Below are 17,332 nucleotides of genomic sequence, written 5' to 3' on the forward strand. Positions count from 1 at the left end.
TGAAAATAGAATGTGTACATATATGTGTAGCTGGGTCACCATGCTGTATAGTAGAAAAAAAAATTGTATTGGGGAAATAACTATTAAAATAATAATAATAATAATAATAATAAATCATGATAGAATTATATACGATTCTTAACGTCTACTTAATTTTTCCTTAAAGAAATATCAAAACAACTGGTTAAAATTTCCTGCAGTAAAATTTGTGCAGTTGCTGTCATTTGTAAAACACTGTACTAGTGTAAAAAATGAGCATATTCTGCATTTTCTTACTTTAGAGATATCTGAACTATTACTATATAAGAGGATTTTGTAACTCCTATAAATCTTTTTTATTTCACAGGTAATAAAATTGAAAAATCATAAAGAAAATATAACTTGTATCAAACCAAAATGTCCTCATTGAGCAATTGGAAGGGGCAAAATATAATCAACAAAACAATTATTATGATTTCCTTTATATTAACACAGAACAATTTTATTTTCATACTTCATATTATATTTAATAATGTATTTTTATTCTATATGTGATTATAACTCAGTATCAGTAAAATTATGAATCCGGGTAAGAACTTTTTATGTGTGATATTCAGTATGTGCCTGGTATATAAATTAAGTGTATATTATAATTTTTCCTATAATATCATGGATTATATAAAATATATTTTTAAAGTCATATTTTTAAGATCATTGTGAGGGTTTTGGTACAGGAAGATTAAACAAGTGACAAAGACTGACAATAGGTTGCATGAAAATAAATTGTGCAAGTAAATTAATGCACTGCATCAATATTTGTGAAGAGAAATTAATTAATTAATCCTTCTATCTTTGTGAGGAGAAATGTTTTTTAAGTTTATAGTAACTTACCTGCCCAGGTTTTGCATTTTCACAAACAAATGTTTCATAGTACATGGCAAATTCTGGAGCATGGTCATTTATGTCTAGAATTCTGATGAAGACAGGAATGTGACTACTTTGTTTTGAGTTATCTGCAGGGAGAACATGTGTAAAATTTCAATTTCATTTATAGAGTAGTGGTGTTATCATTTCACCATTTGTAACTTAGCAACAGATCATTTCTGGAGTATTCACTTCTTGATTGGATTGGTGATAGTTATCTCAGCTTTCTTACATTGTTCAGATGAAAAACATGATTAAAAGAGGAGAATGAATATTATTTATAAGCAATATAAACATGATAAGCAAAAACATGATAAAATTGAGAATGGATATTATTTATAAGCAATTATTTATAATCATAAATAATTATAAGCAATAATTTTCTTAGACTGATTAATTATTTTTATGAAGTTAGATTATATTTTTATCCTACAGTATGTGTAAAAGAAAATCAAGTTTAAAATAAGTGAATATTTGATAATCATTAATTCAAAAATCCAACATAGTGTAAATCACTACTCTCAGATTTTGCTAATAAAATTGTTCTACTCAAGACAAAAAGTCTATTTAAAGCTATTATTTCCCTACTTTGGTGAAAAATAATGTGTTAAGATGAATGTATTTCCAACTTACTTATTTCTGTGGCTGTAATGGTGATGTTGTGCCAAGGAGTTGATTCACGATCTAGAGGCTTCAAAGTGAAAATAGAGCCATTTTCTGAGTGAATACTGAAAATCCAGTCCATATCAGTATGCCGATCAACAGAGTATCTAGCGGAGAAGACACACATAAGCCCATTTCTTAAAGTTACAGACAATTTCACACAATGGTCTGATAAAGGTGACAAGTAAAAAATTGTAATTTTCTTGAAATTATTTTAGATATAATTGTCATTAGACAATTTGATATACTTGGCTGTTTTTATTATGACTATTTTATGATTATGTGTACTTTGGAAGTAATTATTTATAGTCATGAATCCCTGTGACAGCTTTTAAGTGAGTTTTTAATTGTCACTTTATTTATTCTATCATAGCTCTATTGCAGTGCTTCAGACATGTTACATTTGATAGAGTCAATTGCATTGGATACATTGAAATTATGTTGAAAAAAATATAAAAACATGTGAACACAGAGTCTTTATAAGTATAAGTGAATATGGAGAAGCTGTTGTAAAATACATGGCTCTTGAATGGTTCTCTATTCAAGGATTATTTCAAATGAATCAAGGGTCTTCCAATCTCTCCCTTCAACTAATTCCAAATAAAAACTGAAATGACAAAGGACCACAGAACTACATGACTCTTTCTGATCAGCGCTGTGTATGGAAAAATTGACCATAAACTTTTTATAATTAAGTGGTTGGCAAAATAATGCTCACCCTCATCCAAAGGATGTCCATCTCTCATTTCTGGTACCTGTGAATATGTAACTTTACATGGTAAAGTCAACTTTGCAGATTAAGGCTAAAGACATTGAGATGGGAGATTAACCTCGACTAGCTAGATGGGCCTAAACTAATCATATGAACCCTTAGGAGTGGAAGAAGAAGACAGCAAAGTAAAATTCTAGCTTATATGAAAATCCTTTTGTTATGTTGTACTAGCTACCATTTTTGCATGATTGGGATTTCTGCTGCTAAGTGTTTAATTGAGCCACACAGGAAACTAAGTTAATGTTCTTATGAATCACATGAGAATTTTGATAAAAATAGATTCCGATACAGTAGGTCTAGTGTGGGAACTGTTTTCCATTATTCTAAAAAACTTAGGTGAGTCCCATGTTGTAAAGTCCATAGACAAGGCTTTGTAGAACAGGTTTATAAAACATGGGATAAACTGGTTAGAATAAGGACAGCTAAAGGAACGATGCAAAGAACTAACAGAATAATCAGCATCTGGAATCTTGCTCATTTTTCAAGATATCTATTAAAGGCATTTAGCAAATGAACTCCTTTTTAATCTAGTGAATTAGAGAATTAACAGCTTCCTCCATAAATCTGTAATATATCCACCATCAGTCACCGACTTCAACAAACATAATAAGATATTTAGATTTCTAAGTATTGTGAAGCAATGGTGATTTTTAAAATATTGAATGAAAATATATTTATCTAAATTCTGTGATTATTTTTAATAAAGAACATGTGACATAGTCTATTGTTAGAAGAGCTATGCTTAAATTAAGGGATCCATTAGTAAGTTCAGTTTTCAAAAATAATTTTAACAATTTAATATAGTGTGTGATAGAGCTCATGGATATCATTGCTTATCCATTCTAAATGTAATAGTTTGCATCTACTAACCACACCCAAACTCCCAGTCCATCCCATCCCTCCCCTCTCCCCCTTGGCAACCGCAAGTCTGTTCTATACTTATTATTTTTAGATTTTTTTAAAACTCGTATGACATATGGTCATTATCCAAGAATAACTATCCTTCTGGGATGGGAAACCTTAAGTAAAAAGAGGATAATTTAAAACCTAGATATAAAAGCAGTTACACAGAAATGCTTAAGATGTGTCTTAGAAGCAAATGTTATATTGGGATTTAACTAAGAATTCATTAATTGTAAAATAGTTCTTATTTTTAAAATACCTGTTAATGTACTAAAATTGAGGATGAAAGTCATCAAATTTTGTCTTTTTAATTTCTATTGCTTAAATAATGCTAAAATAAAACAAAATATAGTGTTTCCTATCTCTAAGTTTCAATCCTCCTCTAATTTAGTTCCTAATGTGAGATGAGAAAGTCACTGGAACATTAAAAAAATGTTTCTTTTCCTCCAATACTTATACCAATTTCTGCTTATGAATACAAACAATCCGAAAAGAAACACAAAGAAAGCAAATAAAAGAACGTAATTCAACTGTATCTATGTGTTGAATGGAACTCATTCATAATATTCCCCTTATATATTTATCTCCAGTATTGGAAAGGTCAGTAGTTAACCATTATCTGCTTATGGCTCAATAGATCTTGGATTACTTCCTATCATTTGCATCAGAGATCAAGAGGAAAATAAAAATAAAAATAGCATGGTGCCCATTGCTCCTTGCCCTAGAGATTAGTACAGGGGTTTCTATGATTGAGGAATAGTCATCAATGCTAACATTATACAGATCTAGCTTTGACTCACTTTGAACTTATGTGGGATCAAAATAGATCTATGCTTCTGGCTGTCCCACTCTTAGGTTCAACCTTAAAAGGCACTGTTTTCAAGTTAAAAATTCATGAAGGAGAATCACTTTGATGATTTATAAATAGTTCACTTTAACATTAACACTGCAAACTTCCGGGTCTCTTTTCAGAAATTTGCCCCACTGCCAATGATGTCTTGCAGTTAGTCAAAGCCCAGAGACAATTTTCTTTTAATTAGTAGCCAATGTTCTATTTCAACACAGAATAGGATGTTCTGGCTTACCTATTAAGAATAAATACACTGGATTACAATAAATGACCAGAAAGAGGTTGAAAGACACTTAACTCAGGACAAAGCTATGTCTATGTCCCAGCAGATAGCTTATTAAAACAATATTTAATTGATCTCATTATGTTGTTTTTTTAATAATACATTTTAAAAAATATCATTGGTATAATTTTTTTTTTGAATTCATACCTTTTGCAGAGACAGGAGCCAATCATATAGACAGCAAATATAACAAGGTAGAAAAGATCACAAGAGAGCTGAGACTGGAAGCTGATCTGTGGTTCTAGTTTTTGTTTATTTGTTTTTTTAATGTTCTATAATTAAGAATCAAACATTTAGCAGATCCCTGTTTTGTTTTTGGGTTTTTTTTTCCTAGTACAAGAAAACATGTAAAATAAATTACAGGCAACAGAACATATCAGTAATATGCAGGAATATATCATTCCTTTTGTTTTTCTGAATTCCAGGCACATCTTTCACTAAGTCAGTATAATTCATCTAAGAGTTTGTTCATTCTTTTCCAGACACTGGTTTCCAGAAATGTGTTTTCTAACTATGAACTATGAAGCCTTCATTTCCCTTTAAAAAGAGAATGTGGCTATACAATGCTTGAACAAATAGTTCAGATCTTTTTTTCCAAATATTTGTGACATGATTTTACTCTCTGTGATAAAATCGAGCAAATGTTAAGGAATTACTGCTATATGTGAAGGCATTTATTTACTTATTCCAGCTTATGGTGGAATCATGTATATTTTGCTGTGGCATGACTAAATTTCTTACAAGCAAGTTTGTTTTGTGCTTACTTCTCTATTTGACTGCAGTAAAACTGATTTCTTCAAAAATTTGTTGAACTTTAAGTACGTTGAGCATAAAATAGGTGTGAAATGAGACAACATGTTCTTTCAGAACCTGTAAAGCTATAATCAGTCCTATAACTTGGGAAATCTATGATTACTAATGAGGTGAAGCAGAGCTGACAACAGCTGCTAATTGTCACCATAATCTCATGTTGCAAGTGGCAGATGTATTTCAGAAAATACGTTTGATGAACAGATTTACTTATGGATGAGAATTACTTCCCAAACGTTCCCTGGAAAATGTTTCTCCATGATGCTTATTATCATAGCCTGTTTCTGCTCTGGGGATCAGTCATCCCTCTAAATGCTATCAGAGCAAACAGAAGCGTCAGAATATTACAATGTTGTCTCCTTGTTGAATTATTGCTGGCTTTTCACACATAATCGAATATTTAAAGCTTTTTTTGCATACATTTTTATACTAAAAGGAATTGGCTTAATACTATATTTTCAGGCATAGCCTTATATTTTGTCAGACTTTGGAGTGCATGGCTTTATATTTTGTCAGATTTGGGAGTGTAATTTTAAGATGTAATTTCAGAATCATTTGTTCTCCAAATATTTTTCTTCCCTTTGTTGTAATTCTTGAGATTTTACAGATAAAACCACTGCTTATTATTTTTTCAAGACTTGAGTACCCTATACAAAGTGAATATTTCTGGGATAGCTATGAATTTAAAAATGCATCACCTACTTGTATATACTGTAAAGTAAGGCTGCAAGTCTTACTGTGTCTTTGATCAAGGAATGTTCTGCTAAAATTGTGTCCTGAGGAAATTATCAGATACAGGGAAGGATAGATAGATAGATAGGTAGATAGATGATAATCCAAACAGTCTACATTTTCATCAGTGGTGCATTACCTACATAATAGTATGATATCTGTACAATAGAATTTTATTAAGAATTTAATAACTTAGCAAATTTTCATAATAAAATATATAAGCTTATGTTATATAAGCTCTAATTAAAAAGTAGGAGGTGGATAAATTGTTTCAAAGATGATCTATTTGTTGGATATAAAATAAAATAGCACTGGTGTTAACTGCTGGAGGGGGAGAATTATAGATATAATTTACTACAAAATTAACTGCAATTCATTTTTTCTAAAATGAATGGCTATAGTTATATAATCAAACATTATTTGAAATTATATTTTTAATGTCCTCTTCAGATATAAAATAACAGGAACTGTATTTATCCCTTTCTCCTCGCCTCAAAACCACTAAAACCCAGAATAAATATATTTAATAATTGGTTTTTTTTGAAGCATTATATGCCAGGAGATAGAATAAATCCTGAGAAAAGAAGAGATGATATGATCTCCCAAACTGGCTGCTGTCTGAGAAGTTTTCTATATAATAATGCAGGAAATGGGAGCCCAGATGGATCTACCAGTCTCTTGAGTTCAGGTGATGATGTTGAGAATCAAGGGAAACCAAGGTGGCTAGAATTTTCTGGGCAGGGGACTTCAGAGGATAGAGCTTCACAAAGAGAAAACCATAGACAGTTGAAGAGGATCCCACCCAGCACTTCAGCTGAGTTCTGATCAGAACATGCATGAGAGTAGATAAAATGAAGCCACAGATATAACCAATAAGAAGGGCCAGTGGAAGTAAGGGTTGCTAAAGTAAGAGGCAGAATGATTAAACTGTTTTGTGTAACTTAGCCACACATCTGAATACTGTTCAAGAGTATTTATGAAAATGCAAAGCTATTCCATACTACACACAGTATAAACACAATATTTTTCATCTAGTCAAAAAAAATCACAGGCTTGCAAAACACAGGAAATGTGACTGCAAAGAAAGGTCTATCAGTTGAAACTAACCCAGAAATGACACAATTGACAGAATTAGCTGACGATGTTTTAAAAACATTCTGTATGCTTAATTAGAGGGAAAATTAAGCAATAATATAGGTAGATATAAGTAGATATATGTATAGCTCTTCATAGAACTTCTGGAAAAGAAACTAAAGTCTGTGAGTTGAAAATTATTCTCTGATGGAATTAAGGCAGGTTAGATATTGAAGAAAAAATGATTATTAAACTTGAAAATGAATGGGAGCAATTTAAAATGAATAAAGGGGGTGGTGGCAAGACTAAAGTAAATAATTAAACAGAGCACCATTGAGCTGTGTTACACTTTCAAGAGACCTAACATAATTAGAATTAAACGATCTGAAAGAGAGGAAGGTAGGGCAAAAAATATTGAAGAAACACTGGTTGAAAAAAGCCAGAAACTCACAGATCCAAGAAGCTTAATAAACTTATAATTTTTTAAGTACAAAAATGTATGAGGCATATTATGGAAAATCACATCATAATAAATTGCTTAAAACTATTCAGAAAATTTAAATGCATCTTAAGGAACAAATAAGTTACAAAGAGAAAAATAAAGACAGTGCAAAATCTTCATTATAGAGCTAGAAAAAAACTACCACTCTCAACCTAAAATTCTATATCCAGCAAAAAAAAAACAACAAAAAAAAAACCCAAAAACAAAAAAACAAAAAACAGTGGTAGCATTAAAAAAAAAGGAAGCATTAAAAAAAGGAAATAAAAAGGACTGCAAAATAAAATACAGTATCAATTCAAAGGAGGCAGAAAGTAAGGAAGATAGAGCAATTCAAATATAAACAGCAAAATAATAAATTAAACTTAGTATTAATACTCACATTAAATGTACATGATTTAAACATTACAGTTAAAGGCAAAGAGTGTTAGGTTGTGCAATAAAGCAGAACAAGTGTATGCTTCTTATAAGAAACATATTTTAAATACAAAAGCAGAAATAGGTTAACAGCATCATACTTAATGATGACAAACTGATTTTTTCATAAGATTAGGAGGAAGGCAAGGACTTCTGCTTTTATAATTTCTGGCAGTTCTTGGCAGTGCAATAAAATTATAAAAATATAAAATATGTTTTTGATATGTAGACATAAAACCACAAAACATGCCTAAAAAAACCCTCCATGAGTGGAGAAATACACATTGTATAAGGAGTAATATATTCAGTATCATTAAGATATTATCAATTCTGCCTATGTTGGTCAATGGATGCAACAAAATCCTAATCAGTACTTCAACAGGCTCTTTTGTAGCAGTTGATATGTGCAAATGTAAAGGGCCTAGAATTACCAAACAACTTCAGGAATGAAAAAATAAGATAAATGATAAATACTACCTAATTTGAAGACTTTTTGTACAGCTCTGCAACTGTGTTATTTTTATAAACATAGATAAATACATAATTGGAATCAAAGAGAGAGTCCAGAGTTAGAGCCATACTTATGTAAACAATTGAATTTTGACGAAGGTACAAAATTCGTTCAATGAAGACTATAGTCTTTGTAACTAACGGGGGTGGAAACATTGGGCATCCATATACATAAAAGAAAAATAAAATTTCAGTCTATATCTCACACTATATAAAAACAATTTAAAATGGATCATAGATATAATACTAAAAATAATAAATCTCCTAGATGAAAAAATAGAATGAGAATCTTAGGATCAGCCAGTGCTTTCTATGTTAGAAAATAAAAGTTTGAACCATAAATTCAAGATTTAATAACTGGATTTTATTAAAATTGAGAAATTTTGCTCTTTGAAAGTTACTTTAAGGAAATGGATATATAATCCACTGACTTGTTGAGGAAACATTTGCAAATCTGTGGGGCTGGGGCCCACAGGGTGCCCTGGGGCTGATGCCTTCCCCACTGGTTGATGAGGCCTGTCCTAGGCTAGTGCCTGCCCACCCAGGTAGAGCTGGGTCCCAAGGTCTCTGGAAGTAGAACCCAATAGTTTGTGTTGTCTTGCTGGTAGATGCAGTTATGTCCCGCCCTCTGGTCGGCAGGGTATGGTCTCAGGAATGCTGTGGACTTGGAGGAACTTATGACAGCCAGCTTGCTGGTGGCTAAGTCTGCATTCTCACCTGGATAGCTGTTTGACCTGAAACATCACAGTGCTGATGTTTCACCTACTAGCAGGCTGACACTAGCTCTCTGATCTCTAGACCCTGCAGCCAGAGACTCTAAGACCCAGCACTGCTCGCCAGTGGCCAGAACTAGACCCAGAACCTGGCCTCACCCACAAACATCAGTCCAAGGATCCCCTGGGACTTAACTCCACACAAGAACAGGCTGATAGTTGATTCAGGACCCCTGTCATCACAATCACCAAATTCAGAACCCAGCTCTGCCCAGCAATGGGTCAGCACTAGCCCAGGGATCTCCAGGGCCCCACAGCCAAGCCACTTTGTGACTCTTCCTCTTGAGACCCAGCAGCTTGCAGCCGCCACACAGGGAAGGGCCTGTCAACCTGCTAGACCTGGGGCCAACCACTCCTACAGACCACCCACAATACTCAGCCTGCTTTAACAGAAGGACCCATGCGGGCCACATGGGGGCACCCCTGGGGATATATCCATGGTGACCAGAGAGGAATGCACTGCTGGGATGCATAGGATTTCACAAAATACCACCTCTCCAGGATAAGAAAATATAACCAACTTACCAAATGCATAGAAATAAAAACAGCAAATTAAGCAAAATTAGGCAATACATTCCAAATGAAGGAACAAGATAATACCCCACAAGAAGAAGTGAAATAGAGATAAGTAATTCATACAATAAAGAATTCAAAGTAATTATTATAAAATGTTCAAAGAACTTGAGAGAAGATTGGATGAACATGGTAAGAGGTTAGAAATTTTTAATAAGGAGTTAAAATATAAGGAAGAAGCAAAAAGAGATGAAGAATACAATAACCCAAATAAAATATACACTAGAAGTAATCAACAGATTAGATGATACAGAGGAATGGAACAGTGAACTGTAAGACAGAGTAATAGAAATCACTAAAGCTGATCAGCAAAAAGAAAAAAAAGAATAAAAATAAAAGAGACCTCTGGTACAACATTAAGCATACTAAGATTTATATTTTTGGGTCCAAAAGGAAAATAAATAACAGAGGCAGAGAACACATCTGAAGACATAATAGCAGAAAACTTTCCTAACTTGAGAAAGGAAATAGGCATTCAGGCCAGAGTCCAAAACAGGGTCAACCCAAAGAGGATCATGCCAAGACATACTGTAATTAAAACAGCAAAAATTAAAGATAGAGAATATTAAAAGCAGCAAGGGTAAAGCAACAAGTTACATACAAGGGAGTCCCCATACAGCTCTCAGTTGACATTTCAACAGAAACTTCAGGCCAGAAGGGAGTTAGTTACACAGTGATTTAAAGGAGGAACCCAAAAGCAGGAATACTTTGGTAAGGTATTATCCAGATTTGTTGGCGACATCAGAAGTTTTACAGAGTTAAAGAGACCAAACAGCTTTTTAAGAAAAGTTAGAGAGACTTCTCTAAGTGAAAAAAGAAAAGCAGAACTAGAAATATGAAAGTTACCAAAGGAAGATCTCATTGGTGAAGGCAAGTTTACAGTAAAGTGGGTAAATCAACCATGTATAAAGCTAGTAGGAAGATTAAAAGACAAAAGTAGTAAAATCAGCAATATACACAATAAGTAGTTAAGGGATATGCAAAACAAAAATGTGTAAAATTGGATGTCAAAAATAGTAAATGTGGAGGGGAACTAGGGAGAAAAAGTGCATGGTTGTTAAAATGTTTGAACTTAAGAGATCTGTGACTTAAAAAAAATCACGTGTGTGTGTGTGTGTGTGTGTGTAGTCATAAATGTATGGATTACTATATATATACCTCATGGTAAACACAATCTTATGGTATGCTCAACAAACAAAAGTCCAGGACCAGGAGTCTTCACAATGAATTCTATCAAACATATATAGAAGAGTTTACACTTATCCTTCTCAAACTATTCCAAAAAATTAAAGAGGAATGAATACTTCCAAATACATACCAAGAGACCAGCATCATCCTGGTACCAAAAGATTGTAAAAAGAGCCTGGAGTCAGTAACAAAGACATCAATGGTTTAATGGATGGGGGAGCTTACACTTCTGAAGCAAGGTCCTGGAGCAACACCCCACTATGTGGAGTAGATGGCAGGCAGGACACGGCAGAAGTCTTTGCTGGGGTGGAGGAGGGAGGGGTAGGCTACCAGTAGGTATTGAGTTCGCATTGGCTCATGGGTTACTAGGGAAACTAGCAGAGGGACACTCCCCTCACTGTCCTTTGATAAGCTATCATGGTGGGGATGTTCTGATTTAAAGAATAGAACAGTCACTAGAAGGAATGGAGCAAGTATGTAGGTAGGTGAGTGAGGTGAGTAAGGTGTAAGTGAAGCAGGAATTGGTTGAGCAGGGTATGTACAGAGGGCAAGAGAACACCTATCTTGAGTGGCCTGATCAAACATTATTTTGGATATAAACATGCTAGTATGTATGTCTAGGCCATTGGAAAACTAGATTACTTGTTCATTTAATTTTATGAATTTTGTTTTTTCATTTTATGAGTTTAATGCATTTCTGTATGCCGATACAATATTGTTAGAGTAAAATAATCTTCTGTGTATTGGCATCATTATGACTCATCTTTTAAAATTAATGTTGAACAATATTAAATATACATAATTTGAACCCTAACATTTATTTAAAAGAGAAGGTTAAATGAAGTCTAATTAAAATATACCAAATATTTCAAGCTAAACTTGAAGTATTAACTGCAGATTAAAATTTCATGAATTGTTTATTTAATAATACATTAATTGACCAAGAAATTAAATATTCATTAGGATATGTTTAGTGCAACAAATATTGCTTTGTAAATTAACACTTGACTAGTTATTACATCTTAAACCAAATTTAATAGTTATATATTAAATACTGTGCTCATTAATTTTCTATGTATGACATAAATTCTAGGAAATTTGGGCATTTCCAATAATAATTTAATTGTTTATTTTCCTTAATTAAAAATTAATTTTAAATAAAGCATAATTGTAGGCATTTTAGCCACGCATTAATAGATAACCTATTATTTATGTCTTTAGCCTCTACGTCTTTGACACATTTTCCCATCTTCATTCCCCATCCTATTCATCCATTTATCTTACATCTATTTTGTAGTCTCCTTAAACACCATGAATAGGAATCACTTATTCAGTTTGTGGCATATTTGAGAGCATTTAAACTTTTGAGAAATTATTGCACTTTACCGAAGAATACTATACTAGGTTTAACAGTTTCACCATTCTCAAATATCATTACTCTCTTTACCAACTCTCTGAGTTCTTAGTATAATATAATTGATATTTTTTTTTCTCCAAAATGTTGATATGCACTGGGTCTGGGACTACCTTTCAATAGAAAGTATTTTGACAGTTTTCAAGGTATCTCTTAGGAGCCTTTCCAGAAGAATATTTTTTTCTAAATGATTTGTTTAGACCATCTATTATTTGAGCTATGATGTATCCAAGAATAATGAGACAAGAGTCACATCCACATAGGCGTTCCCATTGTGGCTCAGTGGTAAAAAACCCAACTAGTATCCATAAGTACACAGGTTCGATCCCTGGCCTCGCTCAGTGGGTTAAGGATCCCATGTTGCAGTGAGCTGCGATGTAGGTGGCAAACACGGCTCAGATCCTGTTTTGCTGTGGCTGTGGCATAGGCAGGCAGCTGCAGCTCCAAGGTGACCCTTAGTTTGGGAACTTCCATATGCCTCACCTGCAGTCCTAGAAAGAAAAAAAGAAAAATAAATAAAAAAGAATCATCTACAACTAATGGATTAAAATCATAGAATCAGGAGCCAGACAACATGCTCCTCAAACCCAGCTTTGCCAGTAACTGTTTGGCAAGTTATGTAAGTCTTCAGTGCTTTAGCTTTATCATCTGCAAAAAGATATAGTAACAGGAGCTACTTTGTAAAGTGTGACAAGAGTCAAATGAAATACTCTATCCAGAGCATTTACAAGATACTTTTAGCCCAGCTAAGAGTCTATGCTATGGAAGAGTTTTATCTTATAACTGTACTTGATCATAACATTGTGGGTTTTTGTTTTTTGGCATACAGCTTGTAAATAGTGTGGTTATTATTTTTCTGCAAACTTAAATTTTCTTGAAATACTTACTTTATTAAATTGTTCATGGCATCTGGGTCATACGCTGTGACCTGTCCAATGATGCTGCCCTCCTTTACATCTTCATCTACTTCGATCAGGTAAAAAATTTTACTGAACACAGGAGGCTCATCTATATCTTCTACAGATATTTTGACCACAGCTGTGTCTTTGAACGGTCCCAGGTGTAGGAATCGTGGATCAGGGTGAGTGTTACTTGCATCCACTTTTAAAGTGTACAACATTTTGCTTTCAAAGTCTAAATTCTGAAATTAAATGAAATAAGAAAAATTAATATATAGCAGATGTAACAATGAAGACAATTTCAAAATTTAATAACCACCTCTTTTAATAGTACCAGTAATTCTGGTTAAATAACTTTGCCAAGTATTGCTTCATGGGTATATCAAATAAATTAGTAAATATTTGTTTTGCCTAACATTTATAGAGAGTGACTGAGTATTATAGTATAGACATTGAGTCCCACTTAGTAATGAATTTTTCATTTTGATGGTTACAGGTAAATTAACCGTTATCTAATAAGTACATAGGTAATTTATTTTTACTATTTATTATTATTATTATTATAAGTTACACAAAGTTTAAATCAGTAGAAATATAAAGTTGAGTTTTAGCAAGCTATTCATAGAAGTTGCTTGCTTAGGCCCTGTGTTTCTAAAGCTGGTGTTTTTTTTTTTTTTTTTTTAAATATATGTATCTTTGATTAATCTGAACACTGCGGAAGCAAGATGTGAATGAAAGCAGGGAAATCAGGATGATATAAATTAATATTTAGTTGAACTAGTCTATATAACATTTATAATGTTCTCCTACACCTCATTAAAAATCAAGAAATCCAACATAAAACACATAGCATATTCAGACTTCATGTATTTGAATAAACCATAACATTTAACAATATATGTATTTTGAAAAGTGCATGAAATAATGTGATGGCTGCATGCCCTTTTTTTCTGGCATGGAGAAACAAAACACAGACTTTTGAGAGTATTTTAACCTACTTTGATGGTTGTCTATTATATGCACAAGCAATTGAGGTTTTATATCAACATTTAAGTGTCAGTGATGAAGATGCTTAACTTATTTGAAAAGTGAAATCACAACTATTCCTACTTATATGAAGGACAGACACCATGTAAAGGATGGGAGAAATAAGTCCTATGCTTTTCTTCCCTGAAAATTAAAAATAAATTATAAAGTGCTCAATGAAAAAATGAAGACAGTGAGAAGAAACCTGTTTGACAGTTATAATCCCTTCCTGGGTATCCTTGTCAGTGATGACATCAAACATGTCTGCTCCTTCTCCTTCAGCAATGCTGTATTCCATCTCAGCATTCTCCCCCAAATCAGGGTCATTGGCTTTTATCCTTCCAAGATGAGTTCCAAGAGGTACAGACTCAGGAGAATGAAATTGATACATACCTGAAAATTAAATCAAAGCTGTTTTGACATTTCATCTTTAGATAACAAAAATATTTCATTTCCTTTGCCTTTTTTACTTAAGTAAATTAATTTTAGATCTGGTCAGTTTTTCATTATATTGAATTGTAAGCTGTCAAAAGTTGTAGATTTATTGAGCTGGAAAAATAATTTGTAAAGGCAGAAAACTCTCATTTTGTAGATGAGAAATTTACATTCCAGAAAGATTAAGTGAATGTCTCAAGGTTATTTAGATAATAGATGGTAGTCCTGATATTAGAATGTAGAACTTTTGGCTTAAGAGGACACAAAAAGACAATTTTTTCCTACTGATACAGAGCTTTCAACATAGTCATTACGCTTTTTTATATACACTAAATTATTTTAAAGAACACACATTTATTCTTATATTCTAACTCAAAGATAGAAAAAAATAAATCTATACACATTGACTTCTTTTTTTTTTTCTTGTTAATGTCTTTAAGTGAGATATGAACCTTCTGTCTCCTGCAGTTTCAGCCAATCATATTACATTGTACCGTGCATGAAAGCATTTTTGTTTGTGATGGTTTATTCAAGAGATAATAGGACAAACTTTTTAAAAATGAAAGTTAGAAATGTTTTTAAACCTTTAATGTGTTGAAATCTATATAGTAAGAATTTAATTTATTAAATTTATTATATTCTGACATTATTCCTCATATGACCCATGTAGGTATATTATTCTCAGAAATAGGGCTCAAGGAAATCATCCTGTAAAACTGGGAAAAGCAGAAGGAAAAGCTAAGTCTGACTTCCTGGTCTGTCTGATTCCAATTTGCTTGGCGGTTAAGAAGAGGGATTTCTAAATCCAACTACCCTGAATTTGAGTTCTTATCACTAGAAAATTTAGTTAAATTCTCTAGCCCTTAATTTTATTGTCTATAGATGATGACAGCAATTAACTTTTAGGTTTGTTATGAAGATTGCATGAAATTATATCTTTAACATGCTTAGCCCAGTTCTTAGTTCAAGAACATTTTTTACTATTGCTACTATGATTCCAAAACTTCTACTAAGATTATAATAGATCATAGAATTACAGAGTAGCAAGTCATTTGAGAAGTCATCAAATTATACTCTTTTGTTTTATAGTTAAGGAAACAGAATGCAAAGTTTGTTTTATGTTAATTAGGCTTAATATTCATATTCGCAGCAGACTTTATTTTTTAACATTTATCATACGCAATATGCCCACTATCCAGAATTATACCATCAAGATTTCAAGTTTGATTAATGCTTTTCTGTGTTGGAGTTAATTTTATAAATTTAAATTTGCAAGCCCTTAACAGAACATTTCAGGATAGGGCCCCTTATAATTTTATTTGCTGTGAAATGGAAACATTTTCAGCAGAGAGTCAGAGTCTGTTTTTGTAGGACCTCATGGCATGCAAAGAATCCCTGGTTTCAAATACATCCCTAAAAACAGAAACAACTAAAAGGCTGTTGATTGATTTAATCTTCACAAGTAGGTAACAGATACCAGCAAATTTTAATATGTCTCTGATGCCATACAAACAAGGTATATCCCAATGCTATGGGCTCATAAGCAAGAAAAACCTGACCAGTTAAATCAACTTGCATTAATTTTACTTTAGTATCTGATTTCATAGATATTAAAACATCAACAACCTTGTGTTTTAGAATTGTTAAGTAAGGTATTATAATTAATTGTAAGGGGTTATAATTTTGATGTACAAACAAAAAGAGTGACAGGCATGGTATTTGAATCCAGGTGGTCAGACTTGAGAGTCCATGCTCCTAGCCAGGAAAGAGATAAGAGGAAAAGTAGTCTGGGAAATTTTATATCTCTTCAAAAGGTAGAAGACGATAATTAAAATTGCCATAAAGAACCTCATTTCCTTGTTTTTTGCATTACCTATTCCGTGATGAAAATGATCATAGTCACTTTTAATTTGTGGGAAATTGCGATATTCTTTGGGGGTGAGGGTTGTGTATTTGCTTTATGCATAAACTAATAGTGAAACTAGCAGTAAAAGTATGGGACTGTTTGTAGTATGTTTGAGAAACTCTCCGCATAAGATCACTGAAACCTCCCTTACTCTGGGGAAATCGTGGAGGATTGTTGTTGACGTCTGTCAGAGTGATGTTCACTGTGGTGGTTCCAGAAAGGCCTCCCATCTGGCCGCCCATGTCTTTGGCTTGTATAACCACTTGGTACTGCTCTCTATTTTCTCTGCTCATGTCTGGTAATGCAGTTTTTATTATGCCTTTTGGAAAAAGTAGACAAAAATTTTGTAATATAATCAAGGAATTTTAAAATGAGGCCATGCAAGATCCATTTACAGAAGTTAATCAAAACAAACATGATAACACGTCAATGTACCTAAAAAAGTCTTTCAATCCATAACCAATTTAACATAAGTCACAGAATGGAAACAAATTATTTCATGGACTCTTGTTCAGGGAAGGAGTTTTGCAAAGTCAGTTAATTATCATTTTGATTAAAAAATTACCTTCAGTCAAAAATCTTTAGATGAATAAACTTGTTTGATTTTGGTGATTGTTACATTTTTTGTTTGAATATTTCCTAGGAAACAAAATGTTTTGAATCTCTGTAAAATTTTGTATATAGAGCCATAAATTTAAACTC

General features: G+C 32.7%; 2 protein-coding genes across 7 annotated transcripts in view; one reads left to right on the forward strand and one right to left on the reverse strand.

The window, feature by feature from the left end:
* LOC146395472 (uncharacterized) overlaps nt 1–17,332 on the forward strand; it is a 491,363-nt gene that overhangs the window by 43,324 nt on the left and 430,707 nt on the right. The window lies entirely within an intron of this gene.
* CDH9 (cadherin 9) overlaps nt 1–17,332 on the reverse strand; it is a 131,914-nt gene that overhangs the window by 10,791 nt on the left and 103,791 nt on the right. For both annotated transcript variants that reach the window (XM_021076628.2, XM_085001761.1), the window contains exons 5-9: nt 16,782–16,949; nt 14,495–14,682; nt 13,252–13,505; nt 1,537–1,673; nt 871–992 (exon numbers count right to left, since the gene is read on the reverse strand). In XM_021076628.2, coding sequence (XP_020932287.1) covers nt 871–992; nt 1,537–1,673; nt 13,252–13,505; nt 14,495–14,682; nt 16,782–16,949 — 869 coding nt within the window. The remainder of the gene's footprint in view (nt 1–870; nt 993–1,536; nt 1,674–13,251; nt 13,506–14,494; nt 14,683–16,781; nt 16,950–17,332) is intronic.

Source organism: Sus scrofa, chromosome 16 (assembly GCF_054392235.1).
Source record: "Sus scrofa isolate SSC_HxYL_T2T_F1_AM1 chromosome 16, Sscrofa_HxYL_maternal_Yorkshire_Landrace_v2.0, whole genome shotgun sequence".
NCBI lineage: Eukaryota > Metazoa > Chordata > Mammalia > Artiodactyla > Suidae > Sus > Sus scrofa.